The sequence below is a fragment of the Sphaeramia orbicularis genome, chromosome 7, assembly GCF_902148855.1.
Source record: "Sphaeramia orbicularis chromosome 7, fSphaOr1.1, whole genome shotgun sequence".
NCBI classification, from domain to species: domain Eukaryota; kingdom Metazoa; phylum Chordata; class Actinopteri; order Kurtiformes; family Apogonidae; genus Sphaeramia; species Sphaeramia orbicularis.
In genome coordinates, this window is record NC_043963.1 from 2,379,842 (window position 1) to 2,397,076 (window position 17,235).

At 38.8% G+C, this 17,235-nt stretch overlaps 1 protein-coding gene across 1 annotated transcript in view; it reads left to right on the forward strand.

Annotated features, from left to right (window-relative positions):
* Positions 1-6,818, forward strand: part of celsr3 (cadherin, EGF LAG seven-pass G-type receptor 3) — a 207,968-nt gene extending 201,150 nt beyond the window's left edge. Inside the window, 2 exon segments of the mRNA XM_030137998.1 lie at positions 1,979-2,993; positions 5,996-6,818. Of these exon segments, the coding sequence (XP_029993858.1) occupies positions 1,979-2,993; positions 5,996-6,023 (1,043 nt within the window). The 3' untranslated portion in view covers positions 6,024-6,818.
* Positions 6,819-17,235: the final 10,417 nt, after the last annotated feature.

The window sequence follows — 17,235 nt, forward strand, 5'->3', positions numbered from 1 at the left end:
CAGAGAAAAACAGGATGTGTTCTGAAGAAAAAATACACAAACATGACATGGTTTCCAAATATTTTTCATTATTTTGTTTGTTTTCTTCATTATTTTCTTAATTTTTACTCATTTTGATGATTTTCCCCTCAAGTTTTTCATTATTTTATCCATTTCCTTGATGATTATCTTCATTTGGTTGATTAATTTATTCATTTTTGTTCATTTTGTTCATTATTTAGTTTATTTTTTGTTTATTCTCTTAATTATTTTCTTAATTTTTGCTCATTTTGATGATTTTTCCCTCAAGTTTTTCATTATTTTATCCATTTCCTTGGTGATTCTCTTCATTTTGTGAGTATTCTGTTCACTTTTGGTTCATTTTCTTGATTACTGTATTCATTTTAGAAAAAATAATAATGTATATTAACCAATGTTGGTGTTAATCATTGACATATGCCAGGATGAAAAAAATCAACAAATAATCAATACATTTTTTTTGTATCATATATTGGAGGGAAAAAAAAGTTTATTTTTTATGTTCTGCATCAAATATCTGGTTTGTTTCCATTATAAACATGTCATTTAAAGGGTTAAAATATGACAGTTATTGAGTGTTTGGTATTCTAGTTTATGGATCAAGTTGAAGAAATACATAAAAGGAGGTTTGAGTTCTGGAGGAATCCACACCTTTCAGACTTCAAAGGTCACATGAATGACTCACATTATCTTTTATTAACAGGAGGTGTGTGTGTGTGTGTGTGTGTGTGTGTGTGTGTGTGTGTGTGTGTGTGTGTGTGTGTGTGTGTGTGTGTGTGTTAAACCCCAGTGTTTGAGTCGACAGGTGCATCTGCTGTTCAGGCTCCACTGACGCCTTTAAACGTTCACTACAGGCAAAAAAAAACTAAATAAAAAAGCAAAACACACAGAGTTGGAAGGCACTGCTGTAGGCGCGAAGGCTGGGTGACATTTAAGAGAAACTGTAAACACACACACATACTGCACATACACACACACACACACACACACTCTCATCTGGGCTAAACCTTGGACTCATGTCGTCTCCTCTGGAGTTTTAAACGATGGGATGTGAATAAACTCCACTGAACCTGCAGCGATGGAAAAGTCCAAAAAGAACAGTTTAGTTTCCTCCAAAAGAAACAGACCCACGAGCAAGACACTGTAATCACACAAGAGATTAATTTAATTCTAATTTAATGTGGACATAATCTTTTCAATTGCAATTTATTTACATTTGTTTATCAAGGCTTAGAGTTCAGTTTGGTTCATGTCGTTGTTCATTTTGGTTTGTTTTTAACTTCAGCTGCTATCGTAACAGGAATGAAAATGTTATTTCACACCTAGTTTTCATTATTTCATTAACGATAACGACCCTAGAGTAAAGTGTAAAGATGGTTGTTTTCTTACATTTAAAATGATGAAAGGTTTATTTTTATGTTCTTTAATTCGTTTATTGCTCTCCTGGTTTTTTGGCTCCTCCCACCATCCACAGCCATGCTCTGATAGGCTAATGGGTTCATCTAAATCACCCATAGGTGTGAATGTGACAGTGATCTTTTGTCTCTATATGTCGCCCTACAATGACCTGGTCACATGTCCAGGGTGAACCCCGCCTTCACCCATAGGCAGCTGGATAGGCTCCGCCCCCGTGACCCTAGTGAGGATAAAGCGGGTTCAGAAAATGAATGAATGAATGAATGTTTATTGTTCATTCCAGTGTACAATGTTTGTTGTAGTTAATTTAGTTTTTTATTGCTTTTTCTTCTTATTATTATTATTATTATTATTAATCTAATGTTTATTTGTTTCTTACTTTTTCAGATACAGGAATAATTCCTGATAAATAGTTGATGGATCATTACATTTTCTTAAAGGAGTCCACCTTCTTCTTCTTTCCTTGACCTGTTTTTCATCCTTTTATTTTCCTTCTCTTCCTGTTTCCTGTTCCTGCTCTGATGTTCTGGTTCTGGTTCCTCAGGTATCCTGAAGAACCGTCTGGGTTGTCCTCCTGCCCTCCAGGGTCTGTCCACCATGGGTCGGGTCCCCAGTGAACTCAACTGGTACCGGACGTCCACTCTGGGTCACCGCGGCGTCCCCGCCGCCTCCTACGGGCGCATGTACTCGGCCACGGCGGCGGCCGGCGGGGGGACGGGCTCGCTGTCCCAGCCGGCGTCGCGCTACTCCTCCAGAGAACACCTGGACTCTCTGGCCCGGAGGCAGCTGTCCCGGGACCCCCTGGGGAGGCAGACGGTGGGCGGCTCCAGGGACAGACTGGACTCCCGCGGCTCCAGGGACAACTTGGACCTGTTACCCAGGAGGAGGGAGCTGGGGCTGGGCCCGGCCGGGTTGGCGGGCCTGGGCCTGGACCACCCCCGGGTGTCCTCGTCCAGGGAGAACCTGAGCGGGTCCAGGGACCGCTTGGACAACCACCACACCGGCAGCGTCCACGCCTCCCGCGAGGACCTGAGCGGCGCCGGGACGGAGGGCTACCTGAGCGGGTCCAGGTCGCAGCTGAACACGCTGACCCGGCGCCAGGCCTCGTCCAGGGAGCACCTGGGGGGGGCCGTGATGAGCAGCCGGTCCCGGGAGCAGCTGGACACCAACGGGGTCGGGGGTCAGGCCCAGCCGTGCAGGGAGTGGCTCCGCACGCTGCCGCCGCGGCAACCGTCCCACCCCGACCAGCCGCCCTCGTCCTCGCCCCCGCCCCCCATCTCAGAGGAGCCTCAGCAGGAGCAGGCCCCGCCCTCCGCCCACCACAGAGGACGGCTGGACTCGGCCCCCCCATGTAGGTACCCGGGTCAGACTGCCCCCAACCCCAACCCTTTAGGCCGACAGCCGTCCAGCGAGCACCTGGACATCCTGTCCTCCATCCTGGCGTCCTTCAACTCCTCCGTCCTGACTCCGCCCCAGGCCGCCTCCAACCCCGGACCCTCCCCCTCCCCTCCTCAGTCCGCCACCTCCCACAGCATCTCTGAGGTGTCCCCCGACTCCGAGTAAGTCCTGAAGACCCAAACCTGCCCCCCCCCCCCCCCCCCCCCCCCCCCGTGTGTGTGTGTGTATAATTACAGGGTGAAAGTTCAAATTAAGTGGTAACAGTAATAGTAGTCATGACAACGATATATAGTAATAATAATAATAATAATAATGATAATAATAATAATAATAAACAGTGGTAGGAGGTATTTAAGGTGGAACTGCAGATTTTTGAAGCTAAATAAACAGACAGAAATCCCACTGACCTGAGGACAGTCGAACCCTAACTCCAGTCCATCTCTGTCATTAACTTTATTAGTTCAGAGCTTTAGTTTGACCCACGGACATGAACGTCATCAGTTTATGAATTAAATGGTTCATTTTTTGTGCAGAAGTTTTAAGGCGTACGTAGAAGTTTCACCGTCTCTGAATGAAAGTGAAAATAAATAAATGAATGAAGAATCTCTGTAAACATTCAGAGCTGGTCTAGTGTTGACGGTGTTTTATCCAAATGTTGACCTTCTGTCTCATTAATATAACAGTAGACGAGGTTTAATTGTCATTTATTTATCAGTTCAGTTTGTAGTTTTCCTTCGAAGGCAGATTTAAAGCAGTGTTTTGTTTGGACTTTTTTCCTGTTCTAGTGAATATTAATTGCAGATCTAAAACATTAAATGTGTTAAATCAGTCCTTCATCACTTATTAAATATTTTTTGAAGACTTTTTCTTCCACTTAACCCAGTGGGTGGAGTGTATTTGCAGTAGATTCAGAGTTTGTAGATTTACTAATGAGACAGAGTTCGCCCCGAGGAAAAACTTCAAACATCCATGAACTCAACTGAACTGATGAAATTATTAAAGTGAGTCCACGATGTAAACGGGTTTCCTTTCAGTTTCCTGCTTCCTTCTTCTCTTTTTGCTCCTCTCTTTGACTATAAAATCTCTGCTCTTCTGACCTTCCTTAATGTTCCTAATGAACCTTCTGCTCCTGCTTCTAAGGCGACGCTCAGACGGTAACGATCTGAACCGAAAACGCAAAAGTGGTGTTGTCTTCTCATGTTTAATTCTGCGTTTAGATGTGTGTTCTGGGGGGAAATCTGCATTCAGATAAACTGTCCTATTTATGGATGTAGTCTGAACAACAGGTGACATCAGCACCACCAGGACCAAGCACCTGCCTAGAACCGAACGACTTCACTTCCTGTTCTCTCCTAACGCCAAATACAAACAGAACAGGAAACAAATCTGTGTATCACTGATTCTTTTCATATTTAATTGTGAATCCACAATCAGAAAATGAAAAAAATGACTCATTATTTCATTATTCGTGTACAAATCAAAAATCAATAAACCAGTTGTTTTTCATTGTTTTGACTGTACACACAAATTAAAAATTGGAAATAATCAAATGGACCAAATGTGGGGTTTCTTGTTGACATTTTTCATATCTGATTTGGTTTGACCCAGAAGTTCCTGACTTGTTGGTGTGTTGTTCTGGACAGTCGTGGGTTTGCTGGTATTCTTTTCAGAAACAAACAAAAAAAAAGAGTAATTAATTGATTTTCGTTTTAAAACAGAAGAATTGATCTTGAATTTCCAGGTGTTTGTCTTTTTCAGTTTCAAAACAGATAAACCAAATCTTTAAAAAACTGATTTATTTTTGTTTTCTCTAATAACAAAAAATAAAGTTACTACCTGATAGAAATTGAAAAACTGACCAGAAACGGATGATGTTGTACATTTTTAAGGAAAGTGCTAATGCCTTGGTCACAAAGATTCTTAAAAACAGTGAGTTTGAATGAATCTTCCAGAAATCTGGAGTTCATAGACATTCGTGGAGGAAGCATGTCTACGACGTCCAAATTTTGTACAAACCCATCTTTCTTAATCTTTTTGGTCCATTTTTCCATTTCTGTCAGGTGATAACTTCATTTTTTGTTATTAGAAAAAACAAAAATCAATCTATTTTTTTAAACTTGGTTCATCTGTTTTGACACAGAAAAGAAAAGCCCCTAAGAATTAATTAAAATTTTTCTATTTTCAAATGAAAATCAATGAATCACTAGTTTTTGTTTTGTTTCTGAAAAGAAAATCCAATTACCAACAGATACACTGACCACTGAGCCTAATGCATTCTGTGCTAATGCAGAATTTGGTGTTATTTAGAGGAAACAAACGCGTTACTGTGAAGGAGGATGACATGACAGCTGAAAAACTGGTCCAGATCTTCCAGGTGTTGTTGTTCTGTCTAATACAGTGGGTCCATGGGAGACGATCTAAGGAGAAGACACTAAAACTAACACACCAACAAGTCTGGAACTAACGGGTCAAACCAAATCAGATATCAAAAATGTCAACATGAAACCACACATTTGGTCCATTTGATTATTTCCAAATTTTAATTTGTGTGCACAATCGAAAGAATGAAAAACAACTGTTTTTTTTTTTTTTTAAATTTTCTGAGACTGGATGTTGTCATTTTGAAGGACAGAGCGCTAATGCCATCGAGGTCACAAAGATTCTTAGGAACGATGGGTTTGTACGAATCTTCTAGTTCGTACGAAATCTGGAGTTCGTAGACATTTGTGGAGGAGCATGTCTACGATGTCCAGATTTCATACAAACCCATTGTTTATAAGAAACTTTCCTTGAAAATGAACATGCGGTCTGATAACATGAAAAAACAGGTGTTTTTGGTCTGTTTTTCCATTTCTGTTGGTAGTAACTTTATTTTTTGTTTTTAGAGAAAATGAAAATCAGTTTTTTATATTTGGTTTATCTGTTTTGACACTGAAAAAGAAAAACACCTTGAAATTAACTTTTAATTCTGTTTAAAAACAAAACTCAATGAACCACTAGTTTTTGTTTTGTTTCTGAAAAGAAAATCCAATTACCAACACACACACTGACCCTCTATCCAACATCATTATTATTCTGTGTATTTTTTTTTGTTCTCACACTGACTTCTTTCTTTCTTTCTTTCTTTCTTTCTTTCTTTCTTTCTTTCTTCCTTTCACTCCAGAGCCAACAGAAGTGAAGGACAGTCTTGATGACAGCCTCCGTATCCCATCATGCATTGGGACAGTGCTGGGTTCAGAGCTCAGGGCCGCTCCTGAACCAGCGGGGCATGCTGGGAACGTGGGAGGACTACACCTAAAGGAGGCGGAGACAAAGACCGAGTGGACGGGAGGACGAGTGGACGAGGTGAAGGCGTTTGTTCTGTACACGTTAAAGATCCTCCAGTCGACGTCTACGGCCTAAAAACTGTGACAGACAAACAGACGCCTCAGTGTTTCAGCCCGACCCAGATGAAAACAAAAAAAAAAGAAGAGACTGTAAATAACATTTTTTATACATTTTGTATCTTTTTCATTGGAGATGAAGAAGAAATCTCTTGTGATGTTTCTGTTTTTGTTTGTTTTTGTTTTGTTTTTTTTACGGTTGTGTCGGTGTGTGGTTGTGAGCGAAGTTGGTGCGAGTGGAGATTTACCCCCCAACGAGAAAAGAAAAAACCCAAAAATGTCCCTGTTTTTTTCCTGAGAAACTTTCCCTCTCACCTGTCGACGTTCGTGTACAGCCACAGGAGATAAAAAACCAGAGATTATGGAGCGACGAGCAAGACTGTAAATAGAGGAAGGAGAGATTAGAGGAGAAAGGACTGGGTGGGGGTCCGGTCCGGGTGGGGGTCTGGAGGCTCCATCCTGTGCTGTTTTGTGATTCCTCTGTATATGAATGTGAGCTGGTCTTCAGTCTGTGTATCTTGGTGCCTGGTGCTGTCTGATCCAGACCAAAATCAGCTGATCCAGACCAAAATCAGCTGATCCAGACCAAAATCAGCTGATCCAGACCATAATCAGCTGATCTAGACCATAATCAGCTGATCCATACGACAACAACCACAGAAACACCTCCCACGTCCAGGTCACGCCTTGACCTGTCTGGGCTAAAACCCTCTGAAGCTGCTTCGCCTCCGGTCCGTCCAGATATGCAAACCCTGAACATCTCCAGTGCTGTCGTCACCGTGGTTACCGTGGTTACCGTGGTCTCAGCAGGTCCAGGACAACAATAAAACACGAAAAGTCACACATTCACAAAACAGTTTGGTTAAAATCTGTCGCATATTTTGATGTCGAATACAAAAACAGCCATAATTTTATGAGAATAAAGTCGTAGTTTAAAAAAACAAAAACAACTAATTGAACAAAGTGTTTGTTTGTTTGGCAGGGACAGTGCACATTAACGAACATTTCTGTAAATGTGCCAGTATTAGCAAAAAAGCTATTCTTCAGATGTTGTCCCTGGGTAAGTGTTAAAGTGCCAGCATTCATAAAACTAGAAACATTTTCAAAACTAAGGCTCCGCCCACACATTCCAGAGTATTAGTTCATCTACAGTATGCACAGTTAACCTTTCAGTATTAGTACATTTCATTTTTCATTTCAGTTGCTATTCTTCTTGGGGTCTCCTCTAGATTACATTACAATTTTAATTATTTACATTAATCTTACACCATTCACGCCCACACACACACACACACACACACAAATGGGACATATACAACAGCCCAATGCAATAGAAGGAAATAAACAAAATAAGTACTATACATGTGTACTCCTGCACCAAACAACAGCCTTCTGATACAGATCCTAAGACATCTTTCAATGTTATCAGTACTCTTTCCATTTCGTTTCAGTACAAACACCTGCAGAGACACTGGTGCATGGGCTGGAGGTTCTGCAGCGCAAAACACAGAAAACTGGATTCCAGTGAAGAAATGAGATTAAAGTCATAGTATTTGGAAATTAAATTCTCACTATTGCGATAAAAAGTCAGCATTTATAAATCCTAAGCCTTATTCGTTGTTGATGACAGAGTTTTCAGTGCCAGCAGCAACGTTCACTTCGGACGACTAATGCTAATGTGTTGATGGTGGGCGGGGCTAATAGGCTCAGTATTTGGTGGGCGGGGCTAATAGGCTCAGTATTTGGCCTTTGTGTGTAAAGCCCAAATGAAAGTAGAACCTCACAGAATGTTCCAGTTCTTCATTATCAGACCAGTAGGTACGACTGTATTCTGGAAATCAGGATATTTTTCCACCTGTTTTTAAATGACGACTTTCTCGTAATATTATTATGGCTTTATTCTTGATATATTCGGACTGTCTTCTGGTACTGACAGGTGTTTGTATTTTCTTCTGTGGCCCTAATGCGCCGTCATACAGAAAACAGCAGGAGTGTGTAAAGTGTCCAGACTGTGGAGGTGAAGGAGCCGCTCCTGTTTCCAGCCCCGTCGGCGTTAAAGCCTGAGGGCGTTAACGGTTCATCAGGTAACCGCACACACATGGGTTCATCAGGTAACCGCACACACATGGGTTCATCAGGTAACCGCACACACATGGGTTCATCAGGTAACCGCACACACATGGGTTCATCAGGTAACCGCACACACATCCGACAGATCAGAGGGGTTCAGGGTTTCAGATGCACTGCTGTGGTTTGGTTTGGTCCTGAAGAACAGGTGGGTTTCAGAGCGGCGTCGACCGTCGGCTTCCATTTGGTTTTAAAATGTGTGTTTAGGTGACGCAGAATAAAACCACACCCACTGACGTCTGCGGTGGTCCTCAGATCTGCCAGACCGCATCTGTAATAGGAACTCAGAAATGACACCGGTCCCTTTTCCATCAAACATCTGCGCAAAACTGTACCCATGTTTACTAAATGTCTAAAAAACAGAAGTGGATAATGTGGGTTTTTCCATTAAATCACAAATGCAATGATTAGTTTATTTATTCTGGTAAATGTCAGTAGAAATTATTCCATAAACACATATATTCATATTTCTGTCGTAGCGCCCTCTAGGTCCTGGAAAATGCTCGTATTTCTTCTGTTGTTTTCAATCTAGAATGCTCGTGATGTCTAAATCTGTGTATCATTGATTCTTTTCATATTCAATTGAGAATCCACAATCAGAAAATGAAAAAATGACTTATTTCATTATTCATCACCAAGATAATTTTCACTTTTTCCATTGGCAGATTTTTTTGCTTGAATTGAGCAAAAACATTTTGAATTAAGCAAAAAAATCTTGATTTACGCAAAAAAATCTTGAAATAAGGAAAAAAGTCTTAAATTAAGCAAAAAAAAAAAATCTTGAATTAACCAAAAAAATCTTGATTTAAGCAAAAAAAAAAAATCTGGAATGAAGCAAAAACTTTTGAATTAAGCAAAAAAAATCTGCCAGTGGAATATACGAAAATGATCTTGGTCAGATTAGTGTAAATCAGATTTTCCACATCTATTGTCTCTAAATCAGTTCTATCTCAGTGAACAGTTCCTCTTTAGGTCATTCTGTCTGATTTTAAGTGTGATCACATATTTGCACTAGAAATGAGAAAAATACACTCGGTAACATTTAGATTTTTCCAGTGCACATATTTTTATACACATTAGTGATGATAAAAATGATGCTAAATTATTTAATTAAAAAAAAAAAAACTGAACCATTTGTTCATTTTTTTGGGATAATTTTGTCCATTTGTGTAAATTTAGTTGATTATTATATTTATTTTTGTTCATTTTGTTGATAATTTCATCCATTTTTGTCCATTTTATCAGTTAGATTCTGATGAAAATGCACAGAATGCGTTCAGTTTTCAGATGTATCATGTGACCTGACGCTGCTGCTGCTGTTTATCTGCAGATCCTCATTAAAACGGTCAAATTAAACCGACACATTCTGGATTCTGTACATCCAAACCCTCCAACACAGGAAACCGACGTCGAATGTTGAGCTGCAGATGAAGCAGACGCTTCTCAGCCGTCGACTCATGTTCACATTTTAAAACCAGATGGAAACCAGGTCTGAAAAAAAGCAAAACAGAAAAAAAGACAAATGAGACGAAAAATACAGAAAACACACAACGTACGTGTTCATGTGTTTGTTTTCCTCCGATGGCGACGGTACCTTTAACTTGTACAGACATGAGATTATTTTAATTAATGATGTTTAAATTAATTTTATGGATTATTTAAGTTTACGTTTTATACAAGAGCCTGTTTTTATCCGGACATTTCCTCTTTTTCCCTCACGGAAACGTTTTTATTTACACCTGGAATTCAGACGGGACGCAGAAGAAACACTGAACAATGAAGTTTAACGCACAACAAACGGAAATATGTTCAGATTAGAAGGAAAAACTGAAGTGAAAACAGTGACTGAACTGGGAAACAGTTTAAAGAAAATGTTTCATGTTGACTTTAACAGATTAAAGTCAAAAAATGACAGAAGATTTAGAGAATCTGCACAAACGGTGACTTCCTGTTTGTTTTCAGGTTCAGAATAAAATGAAAATAAGACGCAGTGATCAAACAAAAGATTATTTGTTGTTTTTTTGACCATATTGGTTCATTTTTTGTTCATTTTATTAAGAGTTTTGTTAATTTCTTTTAATTTTGATTGGATATTCTGTTCATTTTGTTCATTTTTTTGCTCATTTCTGTCTATTTTGTTGGTTATTTTTGACCATTTTTGCTTATTTTATTGATGATTGTGTTAATTCCTGTTAGTTTTTGTTCATTAATTTGATCAGTTTTGTCCATTTTTTGCTCATTTCTGTCTATTTTGTTGGTTCATTTGTCCATTTGATTTATAATTTTTCTTTATTTTGGTAAATTTTTTACCTTTTGGTTGATTGTTATAAATATTCATGTCCACAGTCTAAGCTGGACCTGGATTCTCAGTGGGTTCAGTCATTATCGTCTGATTTTCCAGTCCGTCTGTATTCGTACGTAAACAGATACTTTCATTAATGGTGATGAAAAAATGTGACAGAGTCTAAATCCAGACGCTCTGAGGTTCTGGTTCTGGTTCTGGTTCTGGTTCTGGGTGTAAATGAAGCAGCTGCGTCCAAATCCAGCCTCGTTTTCTTCTTTTTGTCCTTTTTCTGAAACGAACGTCTGAAGCTTCGTGGGTTTCATTTCTGTTTGGAAACTTCAGCTTCATGTTCGTCCCATCTGACGCGAACGAGTCCCAGGGAGAGAAAAGACGTGAAGACGTGACGAAGGGAGATGTTTTGTGTTCATTATGGGATGTTTCCCGTCCCGACAAAGGGATGATGCTGTTCCCCTGTTACCACGGAAACAAAGAGATGTTGGACATTAAAAAACAACTTCTTCCTACGAGGCTGCGTCTGCTGGTGTTTATTTTTGTCTGACAGACGTTTGTGTTTCATGTTCCAGGTGTGAAGGAACCACAGGAACGACCGGAAGGTTTTCAAGGAATCTGACACTACAAACAACACAAAAACACAACATACAACACACAAACACAACAAAAACACTACAAACAACACACAAAAACACTACACAACACAAAACACTACAAACAACACAAAAACACAACATACAACACACAAACACAACAAAAACACTACAAACAACACAAAAACACAACATACAACACACAAACACAACAAAAACACTACAAACAACACAAAAACACAACATACAACACAAAAACACAACATACAACACACAAACACAACAAAAACACTACAACAACACACAAAAACACTACACAACACACAAACACTACATACACACAAAACACAACATACACACACAAAACACATACAAAAACCAAACACAAACACAAAAACACTACAAACAATACAAAAACACAACAAAAACAACTACAACAACACACAAAAAACAACATACAACACACAACACTACAAAACACTACAAAAACACTACAAACAACACAAAAACACAACATAAACACAAAAACAACAAAAAAACACTACAACAAACACAAAAAACACTACACAACACACAACACTACAAACAACACAAAAACAAACATACAACACACAAACACACACAAAAAAACACAAACAACACAAAAACACACACAACACAAACAAACAAAAACACTACAAACAACACAAAACACAACATACACACCACAACAAACAAAAACACTACAAACAACACAAACACAACCAACAACACAACAAAAACAACAAAAACACTACAAACAACACACAAAACACTACACAACACAAACACTACAAACAACACAAAAACACAACATACAACACACAAACACAACAAAAACACTACAAACAACACAAAAACACAACATACAACACAAAAACACAACAAAAAACACTACACAACACAAAAACACAACATACACAACAAAAACCAACAAAAACAACAAACACAACAAAAAAACACAACATACAACACACAAAAAACACAACAAAAACACCACAAACAACACCACAAAAACACTACACAACACACAAACACTACAAACAACACAAAAACACAACATACAACACACAAACACAACAAACAACACAAAAACACAACATACAACACACAAACACAACAAAAACACTACAAACAACACAAAAACACAACATACAACACACAAACACAACAAAAACACTACAAACACACAAAACACTACAACACAACACACTACAAAAACACTACAAACAACACAAAACACAACATACAACACACAAACACAACAAAAACACTACAAACAACACACAAAAACACTACACAACACACAAACACTACAAAAACACTAAACAAACACAAAAAACACAACATACAACACAAAAAACAACACAAAAAACACACAAACACACAAAAACACTACACAACACACAAACACTACAAAAACACTACAAACAACACAAAAACACAACATACAACACACAAACACAACAAAAACACTACAAACAACACACACAAACACTACAAACAACACACAAACACTACAAAAACACTACAAACAACACACAAAACACAACATACAACACACAAACACTACAAACAACACACAAACACTACAAACAACACACAAAACACTACAAACAACACACAAACACAACATACAACACACAAAACACTACAAAAACACTACAACAACACACAAAAACATAACACAACACACAAACACCACAAACAACACACAAACACTACAAAAACACTACAAACACAGCACAAACACTACAAAAACACTACAAACAACACACACAACAACATACAACACAAAAACACAACATACAACACACAAACACTACAAACACACACAAACACAACAAAAACACTACAAACAACACACAAAAACACTACACAACACACAAACACAACAAAAACACTACAAACAACACACAAAAACACTACACAACACACAAACACTACAAAAACACTACAAACAACACAAAAACACAACATACAACACACAAAAACACAACAAAAACACTACAAACAACACACAAACACTACAAACGACACACAAAAACACTACAAACAACACACACAAACACAACATACAACACACAAAAACACAACAAAAACACTACAAACAACACACAACAACACACAAACACTACAAACAACACACAAACACTACAAAAACACTACAAACAACACACAAACACACAAAAACACTACAAACAACACACAACAACACAACACACAAACACTACAAACAACACACAAACACTACAAAAACACTACAAACAACACACAAAAACACAACATACAACACACAAACACTACAAACAACACACAAACACTACAAACAACACACAAAAACACTACAAACAACACACACAAACACAACATACAACACACAAAAACACAACAAAAACACTACAAACAACACACAAAAACATAACACAACACACAAACACTACAAACAACACACAAACACTACAAAAACACTACAAACAACGCACAAACACTACAAAAACACTACAAACAACACACACAAACAACATACAACACACAAAAACACAACATACAACACAAAAACACTACAAACAACACACAAGCACTACAAAAACACTACAAACAACACACACAAACACAACATACAACACACAAAAACACAACATACAACACAAAAACACTACAAAAACACTACAAACAACACAAAAACACAACAAAAACACTACAAACAACACACAAAAACACAACATACAACACAAAAACACTACAAACAACACACAAACACTACAAAAACACTACAAACAACACACAAAAACACAACATACAACACACAAAAACACAACAAAAACACTACAAACAACACACAAACACTACAAACAACACACAAAAACACAACATACAACACACAAAAACACAACAAAAACACTACAAACAACACACAAACACTACAAACAAAAACAACATACAACACACAAAAACACAACACACAAACACTACAAACAACACACAAACACTACAAAAACACTACAAACAACACACAAACACAACAAAAACACTACAAACAACACACAACAACACAACACACAAACACTACAAACAACACACAAACACTACAAAAACACTACAAACAACACACAAAAACACAACATACAACACACAAACACTACAAACAACACACAAACACTACAAACAACACACACAAACACAACATACAACACACAAAAACACAACAAAAACACTACAAACAACACACAAAAACATAACACAACACACAAACACTACAAACAACACACAAACACTACAAAAACACTACAAACAACGCACAAACACTACAAAAACACTACAAACAACACACACAAACAACATACAACACACAAAAACACAACATACAACACAAAAACACTACAAACAACACACAAGCACTACAAAAACACTACAAACAACACACACAAACACAACATACAACACACAAAAACACAACATACAACACAAAAACACTACAAAAACACTACAAACAACACAAAAACACAACAAAAACACTACAAACAACACACAAAAACACAACATACAACACAAAAACACTACAAACAACACACAAACACTACAAAAACACTACAAACAACACACAAAAACACAACATACAACACACAAAAACACAACAAAAACACTACAAACAACACACAAACACTACAAACAACACACAAAAACACAACATACAACACACAAAAACACAACAAAAACACTACAAACAACACACAAACACTACAAACAAAAACAACATACAACACACAAAAACACAACAAAAACACTACAAACAACACACAAACACAAACAACACACAAAAACACAACATACAACACACAAAAACACAAACAACACACAAAAACACAACAAACAACACACAAAAACACTACAAACAACACACAAAAACACAACATACAACACAAAAACACAAACAACACACAAAAACACAACAAACAACACAAAAACACCGCAAACAACACAAAAACAATACAAACAACACAAAAACAATACAGACAACACGCAAAAACAATACAAAAATACACACAAAAACACAACATACAACACAAAAACACAAACAACACACAAAAACACAACAAACAACACAAAAACAATACAAACAACACAAAAACACTGCAAACAACACAAAAACAATACAGACAACACGCAAAAACAATACAAAAATACACACAAAAACACAACAAACACAAAACCACTACAAACACACAAAAACACTACAAACAACACAAAAAACACACACAAACACTAGAAACAACACAAACACACAACAAAGCCAAACTGTCTTTTTAAACGATGGCGTCAGTCTAGGACTGAACCTTCGGTTCCAGTTGAAGTGCACAGACAAACTGAAGGGTTAAAGACAAAACAGGACACACACACTGTGTTCTCACCACTGAAGAGGACACTTGAGCATGTGTTAGCACACTGACACCCCCCACCCCGCACACACACACCACTGTTTGGTTCATCTCTAATAAAACCTTAAAAATATTCTTTCATTACTTTATATTCATTCATTTTCTGAACCTGCTTTATCCTCATGAGGGTCACAGGGGTCACTGGAGCCTGTCCTGCTACTGATGGGTGAAGGTGGGGTTCACCCTGGACATGTGACCGGTTCACCCTGGACATGTGACCGGTTCACCCTGGACATGTGACCAATAGGGTGGTTCACAAAATAAACTTTCGCCAAATTTTGCCAGATGGCTTTTTGCTTTGTTCCAATTGATATTAGAAGCATCTGTACCAAAATGGAGTCAGTTGCTGCACATTTAGGGATGGCACGCTTTTTCACAGTTTTGAAATTGTTAACGTTCCGTTTTCGAGCACCAGGAGCTTACCATCAGGCACGGTGGATGGCTAAGGCTATTTACTGCATCAAAATCACTTTATTCGAGGCCCAGACAAGTCTGACATTGAAGCAGGAACAACCCGTGAGGAAAGTCACCAGCTTCGTCTGTTTCATCTACATAATGTCCTGGTGTGAGGTTTCCCTGGCAACACATGCTCCAAAGAATGATCTGGACTGGATCCTGAGTTTGCATCTATATCCAGATAAAAGCATTGCAGATACCGCACTGAAGAGCACTGGACGACATTTGTGGGATCTGTCAGAAGAACTGGTCGCCTTGGCATTTTTTGATGCTCACATTGATGCTGAAGAAAAGGAGGCAATGCTGAGAAATGTTTTTGAGGAACCTTTACTGGCTTCCTATTGGCTCAGTTTTTGGTACAGATGTTCACAGTGGCAATAGGAACAAGGCAAAATACGATCTGGCATCATTTAGAAAACTTTTACTTATACCATCATATTGTGAACCACCCGAGTCTCCTGTTCACCCTGGACTGAACATATAGAGACAAATAGAGACTCTTACTATAAATGTTACTTTTTAATTTTACTTTGATTGCTTGTATTTTTATTTGCAACTGCGGGACTGTGGGGGGTTTTGTTGTGAAGCACTTTGTGCTACATGTAACATGTATGAAAAGTGCTATAGAAATAAAGTTTGATTGATTGATTGAGACAAACCACCACTGTCACATTCACACCTACGGGTGACGTAGATGAACCCAAGAACCTCTCAGAGCATGTGCTTGGTTGATGGGCCACATGGTGGTGCAGTGGATAGCGGTGGTGCAGTGGATAGCGGTGGTGCAGTGGATGGCGGTGGTGCAGTGGATGGCGGTGGTGCAGTGGATAGCGGTGGTGCAGTGGATAGCGGTGGTGCAGTGGATGGCGGTGGTGCAGTGGATAGCGGTGGTGCAGTGGATGGCGGTGGTGCAGTGGATAACGGTGGTGCAGTGGATGGCGGTGGTGCAGTGGATAGCGGTGGTGCAGTGGATGGCGGTGGTGCCTCACAGCAAGAAGGTCCTGGGTTTGATTCCAACACCAGCTGATGAGGGCGGACCCTTCTGTGGAGTCTGCGTGGGCTCACTCCGGCTTCCTCTCATCATTTTCTAG